We start from the raw sequence: 16,780 nt of genomic DNA, 5'->3' as shown, positions 1-16,780 counted from the left end.
GGTTGATGGACGAACATCCGAAACTAAGTACGTATATACTTTCATTTGATTACTGTGATAACTACATTTTCGTTAGTGTCACGGAGAACACAACAGTCAAACTTGTCATAAAACAAAGGTGAATTGCTTTATCTTCAAGTGAAAACAGCGCGTATTGTTTTTGCGCTTCGTGATTTGCAAATATGTTAACAATTCAATGAGAATCTTTAAAAAATTACCGGAAATACTCTTCATATAATTCCGCTAAAATTCGTGTTCAGAAATTGATTCTCGTGAAGAATCCCTATTCACCATGTTATAAGAAAAGCGCAAAAAAAAATCTCTATGATAATGCCAGCTTGTTGAACTGATTTCCCGATGATGATGCCCTCGCCCTCCCCCGGTTTAATTATTACGATACACGTAAAGTTCGTTCGGTTTTTCAGAATTAGACTCGTAGGCTTTTTTTGCCTACTGTCAGACTCATCGACATTCTTTGACTATATAGTGTCGAGGTCATGAGCTGTAAGACTCGCGGGCCTCCCCTTCCCCCCCCCCCCCCCACCCCCAATATCGAACTCGTGGGTGTCGGTCTCGTGGAATGACCCCTACTATATAATAATCATGTTTACCTTGATGAGATATTCTATTCTAGATTTACTCTTCTAAAAGCAGTGGAAAATTCAAAATTTTGTAACTTTGTTAATTCGTATCTAATCTAGATGACTTTTATTTTGTTTTACATCGTTATTTCATTAAATTCACCTTTAAAATGGTGCTTTCAATAAAAAAATACAAACTTTCACTTATAGATACTAAAAAGTGGAGGTAAAACACAGAATGTATGCCTAATGGTAGATAAGCGCACAAATTCACGCGTGATTCTACCTCCGTGATTTCGGGCACGGTATTGTGAAAAGTCGGCTCTGAGAGTCAAGTTGTTAGATGTGTGTGTGGATTTGGGACAATGAGACACTTACGATAAATATGACAATGTGTAAACGATAAAATGAATAGGTTATTATCACTCAAAGTCATGCATGATGCCACATAAATAGAAAAAATAAATCGTAAAAAATCATGAATGACCAAATACAAGTAAAATGCCGACAGGTTCAAACTTATACCAGACAGCTTAATATTAACTTTGAGAACTTATATGTGTATAGTTATTTTGGGTCTACTATGTTTATTGTCCGTATCTACGTCATGAAAGTCTCAATAACAGCCTTTCTGTAAAGTGGTAAAATGTATTGATATATAGGAGGAAAGCTCATTACGTACTCGCTGAAACCAAAAGTAATCGTAACTTTTCTCACATTTCTCAATGAAAATACATGAAATATAACAAACTGAAATAATACATGTTATCCAGCTAGGAGGCATAATAGAATATTGCAAACATAAGAACATAAAGGTCGATCTATGAAAGTTGGAATCTGAGAATAAATGCTTAAGAAATATGATGTAACCTACTAAGAAGCAAGCTTGTCCCAGTTAAAATCGAGCGTATTTGCTGACATGATAAAAAAAAAGACAGGTGTCGATCCTCCGCTTTGAAGATTAGATAGTTTGTGTCTAATAAAGGATTATACTCAAAACGTGGAAACGCACCATGGACGTAATTACGGAAATGATCGTTACGCCGAATACGGGTACTCGATAGAAGACAAAAGTTATAGAGGAATTTCATTTTCTGTAAGGAGCAGACCTGATTCCAATGTGGTGAACCCTTCAGGGAACCACTACTCGATATAAAGCCCTTAATCAAACAATTTCATATCAATATTAATTATTCGTAACTATACATATCACCGCATAATTCCTATTATTTCTATGATGGCATGTAGCGCTAAAAGCATGCATCGTTCCATCCCGTCATGAGTAATATCCTCATTATAATATCTATCTGTAAAATGTTGTTGTAAATTAAACTGATTATATAAAATGAAGGAATCATTTTTACAAGTCGGCAATATTCACAATTTCAAGAGAATGTTTTCCAAAGTTTATGGGTAAAGTTGTGTGATGCTTGCAGGCTACTTCGAAATTAGGTAGGGGACTTCGTGCTCTAATACAATCACCTGGAATAAAAACAGTGTAAATTGATACAAATTAATGTTTTCATTACTCCGTTTAATTGTTTAAAGTATATCGAAGATCTCCGTAACCACAAAAAACCTAACAATTTGTGAGTGATTTCCATTCGAGAACCTTGCTATCAACATACAATGAGAAAATAAAGGATTAGCAGGATCTTAATACATCAAAGGAACCAGGATGGATGAGGTCCTGCCCTAAGTACATTGCCGCCTGTCGACAGTGGGCTCTGCCGATTTGACCTGAACAATGTACAGAATTTGTTGTGACTGAGACTGTCACCTGTGTGGTTAAGCCACGAGTCCTCAAAGCTGACCTCATCCAGCAAGGTACACATCAATACTACATATGCAAAATGTTGGTTGGTGTGTTAGTTAATCAGGTACTTCCTCTCAAACCAAATCATATCAGCCAGATCACAGGTATTCATCATCTTCATCTCCATTCCAAAACTCATCTTCATCATTACCACCATCCGTCATCTCAACGCCACATTCACACATCATCACTTTGTAGCTTACTTCTCTCCAGCTGTAGCAGGGAGTCGTGCAGCTCTTCCACGGCACTTGTCATGCCGGCGTTGGTGGGGCGCCCTTGGGAAGAGTCGATGCGCGAACCCCTGACCTGGATGGGTGGCAGGCGTGTGCTCTCCTTTTGGGCCTTCTTTGCCTTGTTGGCGCTCCCTCGTTTCTTCCCTGACTTGTCCATATTCGCTCAGATTATGATATTATGCGAAAGTCGGCTATATTTTATCTTTGAGAGGTTTCGAAAATATGATTTCTCAAAAATTTCTTATTGTAGGACACTCACTACCTTCGCCTGGACAATAACGAACTCCGTAATGCTTACTGTACTATACATCGATATTACTAGGGGTGACAATTGCGCGCTCATGGTACGCCCTCCCGTTACTGTGACGTAACAGTAAGCGCGAGTTAACTTTCGCGCGTCTCATCTCCACTTTGCGAGGCCAGTCCTATCTTGACCTACTTTAGAGCAAAACTTGGCAAACTGTCCGAAAAAACAACAACACAGAAAGTGTGACGTACATTGCATTATTATGTGTATTCTATAATCTTTTTGTTTCATTCCTCTGTTTTCCTTTACCTTAGCTTTACAGAACACCACGGTGACAGAAACGAAGAAGAAAGATACAGACATGACAGTGAAAGAAACACAGAAATCCACAACTACGTTTGACATCACACCAAAAAGGGACGGGAGAAAGAAGAATCCAAGATGAAGAATCGCATCGAAGAAGAACTTGAGTTGTTTGTCTTTGATAATGAGTGGGATCGAGCAAGCACAGCAAGTAGTGCCAGCTCATGTAGCACTTGCTGCACGACTATAGATTAGGTTGTCGCAAATACCGGAGACAGTGGCGGGGAGGATGATGTGATTGTGAAAAATCAGAAAGATGAAGCAAGGTTTCCACCGTATCACCAAAATAACGTACGGTACAGGGCCGGCAGAGCGTTTTCAAAAGTGTGGGGGGCCCACTTCCGGGTTTCATGAGCTAACAAGCTAAAAAAAAAAAGAAGGTCCCCAGCTCATCTCTCCCCTTCCATTTCCGGGTTTCTTCAGCTGACAAGCAAAAAAAAAAAAAAAAAAAAAAAAAAGGTCCTCACCTCATCTCTCCCCTTCCATTTCCAGTTTTTCAGCTGACAAAAAAAAAGGTATGTTTCTATCTAGTGCCACTTACGTACTTCCGGGTTAAAAAAAAAAAGTGGGGGGGCCCAAAGTGATGACACCTTATGTATTCCTTTGTATGATGCACAAAAAGTGTGGGGGCCCGAGCCCCCCAGCCCCCATCACGGTTCCGCCGGCCATGCGGTATACGCGAGCTACTATACAGAGAAGTCAGGGGCAACACTGAGTAAATCAAAAGGACAGTCAAAACGAGTCGGCCTGAAGCGCCAGCATTGGCTAACGAGGATGAAGAACTGCATGCTATGTCTATACTATGTCTGTTTAATTGTGTTTTGTTGAGAATTCAGAGCCAGACTGTTGAGAAAACCTGTTGGTAAAAGAGCCTGTTGAATCATTTTCAATTTCAATTTATTTTCGTATTTCTCGATGGAAAATACATGGTATATAACAAAATATAATACAGAATGTCCAGCTTGGATATATACATGAAGAAATAGGAATACAAAAGTAATACATAACGGTCGATGTGTCATTTTCAATCAAAGTAAAGGATGCGAAGAGAAATACGATGGAACCTACTAAAAAGCAAAGCTTGTTGAGTGTAGGTCCCAACAAAAGCCTAGTAAGGGGAACAGGATGAGGAGCACGGGTACAATTAAGACCAAAAGTAAGGATAAATAAAAGAGAATGACTATTACTCGGGGCTCAGAAGATTCTTCTCACATGTATTTATGTGTGTGATAAAATGAGAACAAGTAACCACAAGCTGCACACTATAGCAGTTGCTCTAAAAGCAATTTTGACATGGGAGTGATAATGACGTGAATACTTAAGTACTATATAATTTTAGGGTTTAAACATTCCGGCTTCCATAGACACGGGGAAAGATTTGAAAAATGGAGAACATGAATCAATTGCAATTCCCATATGTGATATACCAACCAGCTGCAATGATGCATAAAAGAAAGGAAAGAAAGAAAGGAGGGGAAACTATGCGACACGACCAAGGTCTTACTAGAAGTGGAATGAAAAACACCGATGGGAAGGAATTTGAGAGAGCATGCAACTAAAATGTATGCATGAGTCTGTTCACATGGCAACAACCGAGTAGTATAACAGAGCAGCCATCAGCATAATAAAAAGGATTTTTAGTGCACTTGTGTGTTGTAGCTATTCAATACATGCTGTCTGAGTTTACGCTTAAAGGATGATAATGACAGACAGCTTTTAACCTCTGTTGGGAGATCATTCCAATATTTAGGACCTGTATACATAATTGTGTTTTTAGCGAAAACTGTTCGAGTTCGTGGAAGGTGAAGATGATAAACGTCACTCTGGCGAGTTGGATAGTGGTGGACAGAATTGTTTCTTATGAACATCTGTAAAAAGACACCAGGAAGATCATTTGAGGAAAATTTATACATAAAAATACCTAAATTATAACCAAACAAATCTTTCAGTTTTAAAATCTTATTTTTCTGAAATAAGGCGTTAGTGTGAGATAAATACCCAGCATGGTTAATAATTCTGATCATAATAATTCTGATCATACATGAACAAATACATGTTCATGACTTAGATTACCGTATGTCTCTTGGAAACGAGTTACAAAAACAACATTCAGTTGGTAAGCATATGCATACCACACTGCGTTCACATGAGGTAATGACCTTGCAGTTGGTAATAACTGGAATGCACAGTGAATAATGAAACCGTGTTCTCTAGGGATGGACAAATACAAAATGTCGAGGGACAGACGGAAAATAAAGGAAAATTCCGTGTGACACACAGGTGAGAAGGAAGCGTCATGAGTGATCTGTGTCACAAACACAAGAAGACGCGGAGTAAGGAGAAATGTACAAGCTCTTATGTGGCATAAAATTGTAGTAGAAAAAGCAGGTGGATAAATTTGCCTGAACATATCAAGCACAAACGAGGACATAAAGCTTTTTTCAAGAATAAGGTTCAGAGTGAGTTTTTTTTTTTGAAGCCATGCTATGGGTGTGCGGAAAATTGCAATCAGAGAACATGTATAACAACGACAACGATATGAAGATTTGGCTACAAGAGTTTGCAGACATGTGGTTTAGCATAAAGCCGAGCGAGAAGACCTGGGATGCATGCATGGACAATGATTTCTGGTTGGCATAATTGTTAAGAGGTTGCAAAGTAAGAATTGACTGATACGCATTCTTAAAGAAAAGTAGATCCAAAATTATGTACAGAAACAACAATGGCTCTAGCTTTGAGCATATTAGTATACAAATTTGGCATGAGGAATAGCCTGCGAGTACGATACTGAAGAAAATTAAAGTCTGAATGTTGTCGATGGGGACATCAACTTGTGATGAAGGAGTAGTGTCAAGGAACCACCCCTCCCCCCCCCCCTCTTTGACTAAATTCGAATTCCCCCCTTTCTCGCATGACAATATTGATAAATCAATAAATAAGCATTGTACACACACTTTCTGAGTCCTGTATGGTTTTCTTGTTCCATACTGACTCTAATTTCTTGGTAGATTTGAGAGTTGATTGTACACTAAACGCTTCATATTAGGATCATCACGATTGTTCTTACTTCAATCATTATTGTACTTTATTATCGATTAAAGTAACACTATTATAATACTCATCATTATCATTATCAGTTTGATGGTATCATACATACAAACATACAGTATTAAGAGTAGTAGGCCTACAATAAGCGTGTAACATTCAATTCAATTCAATTCAATTTATTTTCATACTTCTCAATGAAGGAATGTACATCAAATATAATAAAAACATAGTGAATCATAACATCCGGCTTGGATGTACAGTAAATTAATGTAAGAATGTAAAACATATTCAGTGGTCAATCATCGTACGTTTGGTTCTATGTATAACGCTAAAGAAATATGACGGAACCTACTTAAAAGCGAGCTTGTTAAGCGTAGGTCCCAAATTCTGAACAGAGTGTAAAGATGAGGAGCACGGATGCAACGTAGGACCAAAATAAAGAGAAACAAAAATGAAAGGCAAAAATACCTGGGACACTAACAGAATCTTCTCAATGCATTAATAGTGATATTCAGACAACCACATTCTGCAGATGTAAGAACAGTTGATTTAACAATGTTGACAATAGTGTAATAATATGATTTGAATAATGATGATTTGAATAATGGTGAAACATAGATGGAACAGAAAAAAAAACAACAACAGAGGAAACGATATGTGATCCGAAGGTCACTGTCACCTTTAAACTTCAGTGTTGTTACAAGGATACATGATACTGCACAAACCTTATTTAAGATATGTTATCCACGCATTTTATTAGAGTAAACTTTCTTACTGCCCTTTATACCGCTTGACATGTAGAGCAGCAACGGAGGTTCTCCACCTCTGAATGTCTTTGGCCATCCTTGTCACATTTCCAGTAAACTACATCAACATTCAAAAAAAATAATGAGATTTTAAGAATATGGATAAATAGTAGTCGGAAAATCTGATACATTTTTTTTTCATACGTAAATGTAATTACTTAACGCTCGGAGAAGAAGAAAATATCATACAAGCCAACCTTTCATGATAAGTTGCCTTGTAAAGATAGCTTTCGCTTCTATCTTACAAGTTAAGAACCACGCATGTGAATTTAAATGGTGACAGGCTTCAGCACCCATACTCAATAACACACAATACTACTCATTCCCTCTGCTCGTTACTGACGCATGTTCAAAATAAATGGAAATCATTTCTCCCTCGCCTTCTTAAGGTCAAGTATTCTTTCTTTATGATAGAAGTGGAAAATTTTGTGCATGTGGACTTTATGTTCTCTTTGTAATGTTTCTCCACTGTGCCTGATTTTCCAGTGATGATGACATATTGATTAGAATATAATACATTTTAGGTAAATTCCTCTTCAAATAAAGTAACGAAATTTGAAGAGGAATTTCGCCCAAAATGTAGAATGTTATTTTTGAAGTACAAATGTATAACCATATAAGCTAAGTGAGCAAATAAATGCTAAAAATGAATCTGTCATCATGTAGTTTCTGTGGTGGTAGGAAGTGAAGTGGAACCCCTCAAGCTAAAGGGATGACTGGGCCAGGCTAAGATTATTTGTCACGATTGTTTCAAAATAATTATTCGTCACAGGTCAGAATATCCCAGAGGTGACAACGACGCGACGGAGAGCTCAATAGACGTACTTGTACGTACATAGTGTAGACGGAGAAGACGACCATGCTTGGCACGTGAGGGCGTCTGTCGGATAGCGTTGCGTTCCTTGGAAACCAATTAATTTGACACTGCGAACTGCACTGTAGTCGCCAGAAGAGGATACGATGATAAGGTAATGTATGTGATATAAAGCCTCGTAAAGATATCTTTAGACGGAAGATTGAGTACAAATGTTACAAGTATACCTTTGAAATCAGTGTTTTTGTTTTTACGTAAAGAACAGAAGTTGGATTTGCAGTGTCATCAAAGTGAAGGGTGAACGCCTGTGTATAGTCCCACATGCTTACTTCCATGTCGCTGCATTAATTTTAACAATCTCAACCATCGCCATATACAGATATAGACTGCACCAAACCAAGCATTCACAGAAGGCAAGCAAGACAGAGAAGACTAAACATAACAGTAACACATGTTGATCTAAATTACTCTTCTCTAACTTAGTTCATTAGGTTTAGAACTTCACAACCGACAAAATAAGGTTAAGCTGTCTAGCTAGGCCCTATGTCAAATATGTGTGCTGCAGCAAGATGCTTCAATTCAGCAATATGCCATTGCGTGCGTAAATTACAACAAACCCAACAAAATTTAATGACGGTGGTGTAACTTTAGAAAGTTTTTAGTGGTCCACATTAAGGATGAAATTTGACACAATGATTTGTTTCTTCTCTTACCTTATTCCACTTTCATTACATTGAGCACTTTAATTTTATAACAGTACCGAACATTGCTTGTGTCTGTGATGTAAATTAAAAAGAAGAAAAACTATGTATCATGTGTACCAGTACGTATAGAGTAAGAACCCCAATTTTCGGCCGGTCTCCAATATCCGGACACTTGCCACTTATCACAAGGCAGCAAAGTGGACTGTCACAACACAAGCATATCACATCGTTTCACATACTAGCACACTCGTTCACCACAGGAAAGTGCCTGAGTCACCCCCAAAAATCCATCTAAAATCTTAAATTTTGCCTTCAAAATCGCAGAATCGCCGCAACTTTTCCAAAGCGCGCGCAAATTAGGTCCTGTGTAAAGAATCGGGGTCGCCGAAAAAGTGCTAAAAATTGAAAAATTACGCCGTTCTATTGCGAGATTTTTCGTTTATTGCAAGCTCAGAGTGTGATGGTATCCTCAAAAACACAAAATAAAAACAAAATCTCCGTACGTGCCGATGCAGTGAATAAATGTACAGGGGCTGAATGCAAGTGCAGAGTCCCCAAAATTCGGACACGAACGGGCGCCGCAACATCCCCGATGCAACCTTGCACCAACAAGGTATGGCGCGCGCGGATTTTTCAGCGGCCTTGTATGCGTATTAACATTGCGCGCGTGTCCGAATTTTGGAGACGCTGTCCGAATTTTGGGGAATTGACAAGGTCATAATATTTTGGGATTTTGTGAAATTTTATGATCTGTTTAACAAAATCAATGTTGGGAAAAATTAGGTTGATATATTTAACATACATTATTATAGATAATGTTGTGTGTATTATTTGAGTTGAATAAATATTGCAAAAAAGCTTAAGTGTCCGGAAATTGGGGCTTTTACTCTACTAGTAGCAACTTTAATCATGTTAACTACTAGACTTATGCTCTACTGCTCAGACATGAAAGTTTTCATGCATTAGTAGATCTAGTCTAGTTAGATTTGACATGGCCTGGTTTACATTGCTATAGTGATAAAGAATGTTTTTTTTTTTTTTTGTATATGTGGTAATTGCAGATAGTGCTTCCAGACATCAGAGAAAATGGGGAAGAAGGGGAAGAAAGGAAAGAAGAGTGGAAAGAAGAGTGGAAAGAAGAGCGGAAAGAAGAAGGAGAAGGAGCCTCAGATGACAATAAGGGAAGCAATCCTAGCCTATCAGTAAGTCACCACATTTTTTGTTTTTCATCTTTCTTTAAAAAAAAAAAAAAAAAAAGCTGCCCAACATGCTGTTTAATGACTAATAATCATTTTAAATATGTGACAAACAACGGTGCAAATGATGGCTACCTTGATGAAAGATACTTTAGGTTTGTGTAAAGCAATTTGAATATGAATTTTGACTGTCACTCAGAGCAAGACAGTTTTGTGCATTGAGACTTTCATGTGTAAACATTTCATACATATATAGTATGCATGTGACCATTTTTGCTTATTTAGAAAAATGTAGCAATTTGCAGACAGAAATACAATCAATATTACCTACAGTAATTAAGAAAGAGAAGTACTTCTTATAGTTTGTCAAAACTGAATTGACAGGTATGAATATCAATGCACTATCTGAACTATGTTCTTTTATGAGCCACAATAATACAAATGCTGTGCTTATTCACGTTGATGTAGGGCAATTTGTTAATCAGTTGCAATACAAATGCCATTCCTCCTTGCATGATATCTTGCATTGTTTTTTTTCATACGTGGAAACTCATTGTTCTTCTCCACTTAGGATAAATGTGAAAGAGAATGCAATCGAAGAATTCATGTATGAGATCAAGGGACTGGAAGAAAAAGGTCAACGGAACAAAGAGAGGGTAAGCTTTCCATCATAATAAATTGTATAAGAATTTTGATATTAAAATTATGTTTTGAAGCCTTGTCACTTCAGTGACATTAGTTAGGTTTTAAACACAGAATACTCTACAAATATCGGCAGTCGTTGTCTCCATCTTTGCACATTTTCTGAAGAATAGTGTACATTTTGTATTCAAAGTCATTAGAGTTCACATTATTCTATCTTTGGATTTTTTTTTTTAAGTAACTTTATCAAACTCATCAAATCAATCTGTTAGGGCATTGTGCCCAAACTTGCCTCAGATAATGTGCACCCAAGAGGAACCAGTAAACACATTGCACATGGACGAAAACCTGCAGAAGGTCAAAGTTTAGTCTAATGAAGAAGAAAAACTATATTTACAATTTTTACTCACGTACACTTACATGAACACATGCACACACATGCATGCACACACACACACACATATCCTCAAATCAGACCAGATTAGAGTCACGTGTACTTTCAACTGACTTTGTTGCTCTTTGTGCCCATAATGTATGTCAGAACGAGAGGTTGAAAGAGGAACAGCTCTATCACATCAAGACCCTTCTGAAACAGGCCAAGGAGAGGGACCAGGAGCTAGAGCAAGTGTCTGTCATCAACAAGGAACAGGTCGAGGCGGCCTTGAAGGAGAAATGGCGGGCATGCAAGGAGGAAGAGAACAATATTGAGGGTGAGATTGGGGCCATGTGTATGATCAGTATGCTTACTTCCCACACAGTCAGGAAAGATGTAGGTTTTTACTTTTAGTGGAAAAAAAAACAACTAAAAAAATATGGTAGGAGCCCCTGATTCCCATTAGGAGACAAACTCCCCCACCCCGTTGGCCTGTCAACACCCCCACCCTCCCACACACACAAACACATCAAAGGAATGTTCTGCAGCCCTTGGGACTGGTAGAGAACCTCTGAGGATAGGGTATCATCCTGCCATGCATCTCACTTTATCCTGGATTGGTTTCAGATCCTTGCATCTCCATGTCTTTCCTCCTCTTTTTCTTCCAAATTGTAGCCCCTTTTCTGGCAAGTCTAGCATTGTAGATCTCATCACAGGAAAGGACAAATGCAGATGACCCCAGCTCTTCACCCTAATTTCACATCTATTCTCCTGTGTATAACTTTTTTCCAGGGAGGATTTTACTTTAAAGAGAAAAGGGATAAAGGCAGTGATACAGATCATGATGCAGGGATGTACCAATAAATTGACGGGACAGAAGATGTGCCTTGTATAGTTAGGGCTTCTGCGAAAACTAGGAGGTATCATTTTCTAAGTGATGAATTTCAAATGATTTTTGTTTTCACGATGCTCATTTGAGATGGTTGCATATGCATTCATGTTCCCATGAAATTTTTCACATTACCCAATTTGTTTTAACATTATTGTTGTAGATGTAGAAGTCAGAGAACAGGAGAAGTGGTGAAATGTCTTCATAAGGCCTGTCATCACCAGACCGAAGTTTCAAAATAGCATGCTATTTTGTTTGTAGGAAACTAGTCCAATGTCAAATTAAACCGCTGTTTATTCTATGAAGATGCAAACAGCATGCTATTTGATTGGGAAAATTTGCCCCCAATTCTTGGCCTGGTTCGTGAAATAGCACGCTCATTCTTGCATTAGTGCGCTATTTTGGTTGCATCTCCATCAGCCTGAAGTTTTCTTGATCCCATCACACTGGGGAAACCTCTTTCGAAGTGCGTGCCGAGCCGAGTAATGATGCAAAGTGCATATGCATCAGTATCGCCCTAATCTCCCAAGTGGGCTGTTTTTGAGGTAATGAAGACGCACATTCGTAATACATGTATCCAGCTATTTCCCCAAACTGCAAAATAGCCTGCTAGTTTGAACTATGGTCTGATGAAGACATGCCTATTGTCATCACATTTTCAGACCTGAAGCTAAAAATTGGTGAGACCATCAAACTGTACGAGGAAGAGCAAGTGGAGGTGACCAAGTGGACACAATACAAGGAGAAAGGCAGTGGGGAGCACGCCAAACACATCAAGCTACTGGAAGAAGAACTGATTGATATGCAGACCAACTTTGAAGAGATGAAAGGTAAAGGAAATGACAACTAGAACTACAGCCGCTTTCACACCACGAGAAACTATGGATAGTTTGCTCCCTGATAACTTCCAGAAGTATATCTCAATGTCCAAACTTCTGTATATCTTCAATTACAGTTGGCATTACCCCCTCCCCCCTGTCATACAAGCTTTTGTAGATCTATAGCATAATAGGCCAGGTCTGTTGTTTGTTTAGATAATGAGGTGCGAATTTGCATACTCGGCACACTCCCACTGTGTAGCTGTGTGCGTAATGTTGTAGATGCTTATTAAGATGCAAATGCCTCCACTTGCACACTATTCCTTCACTGTCAAATCATTACAAAACAGTGGAGTTAGTGGATTCTGACCCTGGCTAGATGTGCACATCAATAAAAACATGAATGATGAGATCTAATCTGTATTTCTGTTGTTTCACTAGCTCACCTGGAGAGGACGTTGAATGTAGCCAAGGATGAGATCAAGAAGTCCACAACAGAGAGACTTGATGAGCAGAAGTACATTGCCTCAGAGGTGAGTGGATGGACTAGTCACATTACCTTTATGTATGAAATTAAAGTGTCATACGCTTTTCTTAGCTCTCAGTCTATCTATTTATCTATCAATCAACCCATATGGTATCTTTCTATCTATCTACCTACCAATCTATAAACTGTCTGTCCCTCTATGTATGTATATATGTATGAATGAATGAATTAATATATCTGCTTATTTACCTAACTCATTATTTCTAGGTATGCATCAATCTATATCTCTATATGTTATTGCCAAACTATGTTGGAGCCATGAAGTATTTTATGTGACTAGACTGTAAAAGTGGAAATTTTCGCGCATTTCGTGCAACCAGAAACTAGCGCGAAAATAAAAGCACGCAAATATTTTTGCTTGCCATAAGTTCCAGTAGTTGATGTCGTGATTCTGCGGAATTAAAAACATGCGAAGCTCTTCTTACCCGACCGAGCGCGAAAAATTAGTCGCACGAAAATATCCACTTTTACAGTAATCATACTCTATCATGAGAACTTTACATTATGCAAACACAATTTATGTGTTTTTGTAGAACTCAAATATATACCATTTAATTATGGTACCTTCCCTGTGGATCTCATGAAGGTCACAGTCAAATCAAAATAACAAACAAACAAAATGATATACACAAATATATGGTTTGTAAAAATTGGGATACTCTATTAAGATACTACCCAGTTGTAGTGCCCTTTCACATTGAACACATGCAGTAGTGGTGCAATAGCCTCTAACTCAAGCTAGTTGAATAATGAATGTTTCTCTACTCGCAGAAAGCAATGAAGACTCTGGACAAGTTCAGTGCTCAGGAGGTGATCGACAATGACTGGCTGAAGAGAGAGGTAATCTTAACATGTCAGTGGAAGCCAAAAAGTGTCACATATTGTAAATTTATGAGCAGGCATAAAGTCAACCTCGCTCTAAGTTGGACACAGGAGTGCCCCTAAAGCGCTTCAGCTTATGTCCCTGCGAGTCTGTTCATACAGAGAGTCAACATCCGCCGAGACCACACAGCACACACAAGAACGTTGAACATCACAATATGCACAGTGCGTTCTGCTGCTCGCAGTACATACACTCCCTTTAGGTATGTAGGTAGTGTGTTTTCTGAGCCAATTTCGCAGTTGTGCTCATGGTGGTTCAAGGCTATGCATGCGCCTTCACCTCGCCGCAGATCATGGATATCACTTTGCAGTGGCGGATCCAGGAATTCTGTGAAGAGGGGACACCTTTACAAAATTAAAGGGGGGGCGCACGCACCCCTACCCCCATTATTGTCTTTCTATTTCTTTTGTTTTTACAAAAAATAAAGGGGGGGGGCACCGGAAGCAGTCCTCCCTGGATCCGCCACTGCTTTGGGAGTGCTCTAAAAATTGGTGACCATTTAAACAGACTTAAAAAGCACTTCAGGAGCTCTCCTGAGGTGCCCTGGAGAGCTCTAAATGCTCTGTATAAATGGAATGAAAGTCAGCCTGTATTCAGACAGCAATGGTTTACGCGTTGTGTGATTCTGTGTTTGTTCCTCCAGCTGGAGATTCACAAGATGGAGACGGAGCAGCTCCAGGGGGAGGTGGAGTCCCTAGAGAGGGAGAACCTTACCATCATGAGTGAGCTCTTTGATTGCCGGATTGAGGATCTGAAGATATCAAGGTAAGGTGCTCTTGCAACCATGTTCGAACGCTCCTAAAAGAAAAAAAAAAATAGCGATAGAAATACAGAAAGATTGATCACAAGAATTTTACTTTCTGAGATGTCCTGCCGAAGGAAATGCCATGAAACCTAACAACAAAAAGAAAATGTTTGACCTTTTAAAAAGCATTGAATATGATTAACCTGTTGAGGACAAGTCGTGAGTATACTCGGGCAGGGGTCTATGGGAAATGCTTGTTGTAGCAAAATCAGTCCGTCCTCAACGGGTTAATTGAGTTTATGCAACAATATTCCTCTGGTTTACAGCAGCAGGTACTAGCAGGTGAAAAAAAAAACTTTCTTTGATGAGTTGTAGAACTTTATGGAAGAGAGACTAGGTATGTTGCTTGGTCAAATTTTCCCATTTTTAGTCCCAAACTGGTTGTTACTCCTTCTGTCCACTGCAGGAAGTTCTATCTGACACAGTTTGAGGACCAGGAAGACTTGGATGATGGCGGGATCTTGGAGTTTGACTTGGCCAATGCCGCCTTTCGCAGAGACAGCGACGTTCCGATGCCATTGACATCCCAAGGTGAGATCCTATAGCTGTTATTCTAGAATTCCTGAAAGACAAGACTACTCCAGTACCATGCATTCCTGCCGAGACAGCAAAGTTTACTTATTGCTGTCAGTGCACGGATTTCTGAAGTGTAAACTAAAGGCAGTGACAGAACTCTGAATCAGAAGTAGAAATTTATTCATGTCTTCCGGCACATAGTGCAACTGTTCATTAATTTCATTGAATAACCAAGAGGAAGTGTTGTATTGAAGAGATTAAAGAATAACGCTGAGTGAGAGGACAAAAACAGAGAATTGCAGTACAATGTGATTCCTAAAGTCAACAAAATATACATACAGAAGTGACAGAAAGAGCAAGAGGGAATGATTTAAAAAAAATCAATTTTCTCAACCCAGGTCCCAGGAAGCAACGACCGACCAGCGCCACCCAGAGGGCAGTGGAGCGGAAAGTCTTCTCCCTCAAGCCCGTCGAGACGGAACACAGGGCTCCCCCTAGCAACGAGTCACACATGGATTCGGCAGAGGGGGAGGAGGTCTACGCCCACGACAGCGGTAGTGATGGGGATGAGGAGGAGGAGGATGATGACGATGATGAAGGGATTGGAGAGTACCTGGGTGGACTTGACAATTTCCTCAACTTTGATGACGAGGACTTTGATGTGAGTGTGAACAGTGATTTAACCTTGTTCCTTGAACCAAAGACTAGGCCCACTATCGATAGCCTGTGCTTCAACATAAAGAAAGAAAGAAAGAAAAAAAAGAAGTAGCCAAGATTTGAATAATGCTTTAAAAGCTGGAACAGGCACCCTTAGTGCAGCTTTTGCAAAGGCAAATTGAATGTGTGGCATAGTTGTAGGCAATGTAAATTTTCCATTCAATCTGTATAAATTCAGTATATTGAAGGCATTGAACAACTTGAATTGACAACTACAAGATTGTGATGCACATGGCATTGTATAAAATAGGAATATGTGGTGTGCATGTGTGTAAAAGCTTATGATATACGGTTTTTGATTCGTTCATGTGTGTATTTGTTTGTTTCTTCTTCTTCTTCTTCTTCTTCTTTTTTTTTTTGGGGGGGAGGGGGGGAATCCAAGTCTGCTGTTTAAGAACTTGGCTCAGGAACAAAAATTCAGTATGAGTCTGCTTGGGACTTACTATTCATCAGGAATCCATAACCACCTAAGACATCAGTGTACAACAACTTCAGCAGTAATTGTCAGTTAAGAATATCTAGATTATTAAATGTTTGCCCACCCTTTCAATCATTCACCAGGAATACCTTAAACTTGGACCCCTGGAACTAAAGCTCTTGAGCATCGAGGGCCACGCCATCCCAATCCATGCCCCCAAGAAGCTCACAGACAAGGAGGCGGAAGCCAAGCTTTCGGCGCCGGACGTCTGGCCCGTTACCAGGGAGATGCTGAGATCGGTAACCACACCCACACAGGAAATGTGACCCTCTGGAACACGCCCCCCCCCCCCCCCCCCCCCCCC

The 16,780-nt window shown here is 39.3% G+C and overlaps 1 protein-coding gene across 1 annotated transcript; it reads left to right on the top strand.

Moving 5' to 3' along the window:
- The first annotated feature begins 9,698 nt into the window (after positions 1–9,698).
- LOC139724829 (coiled-coil domain-containing protein 83-like) lies at positions 9,699–16,742 on the top strand. Its single transcript, XM_071635954.1, has 10 exons — positions 9,699–9,814; positions 10,380–10,464; positions 10,992–11,160; positions 12,375–12,542; positions 12,972–13,063; positions 13,849–13,917; positions 14,604–14,725; positions 15,172–15,296; positions 15,680–15,942; positions 16,560–16,742. Exons 1-10 carry the CDS (start codon positions 9,699–9,701, stop codon positions 16,740–16,742), a joined length of 1,392 nt encoding a protein of 463 aa, XP_071492055.1.
- Positions 16,743–16,780: the final 38 nt, after the last annotated feature.

The sequence above is a fragment of the Diadema antillarum genome, unplaced genomic scaffold (genome assembly GCF_040938485.1).
Source record: "Diadema antillarum isolate AM-2024a unplaced genomic scaffold, OU_Dant_1.0 scf00000231, whole genome shotgun sequence".
NCBI lineage: Eukaryota > Metazoa > Echinodermata > Echinoidea > Diadematoida > Diadematidae > Diadema > Diadema antillarum.
Note: the sequence above shows the minus strand (reverse complement) of the source record. Positions and strands in the feature narration are given on the sequence as shown.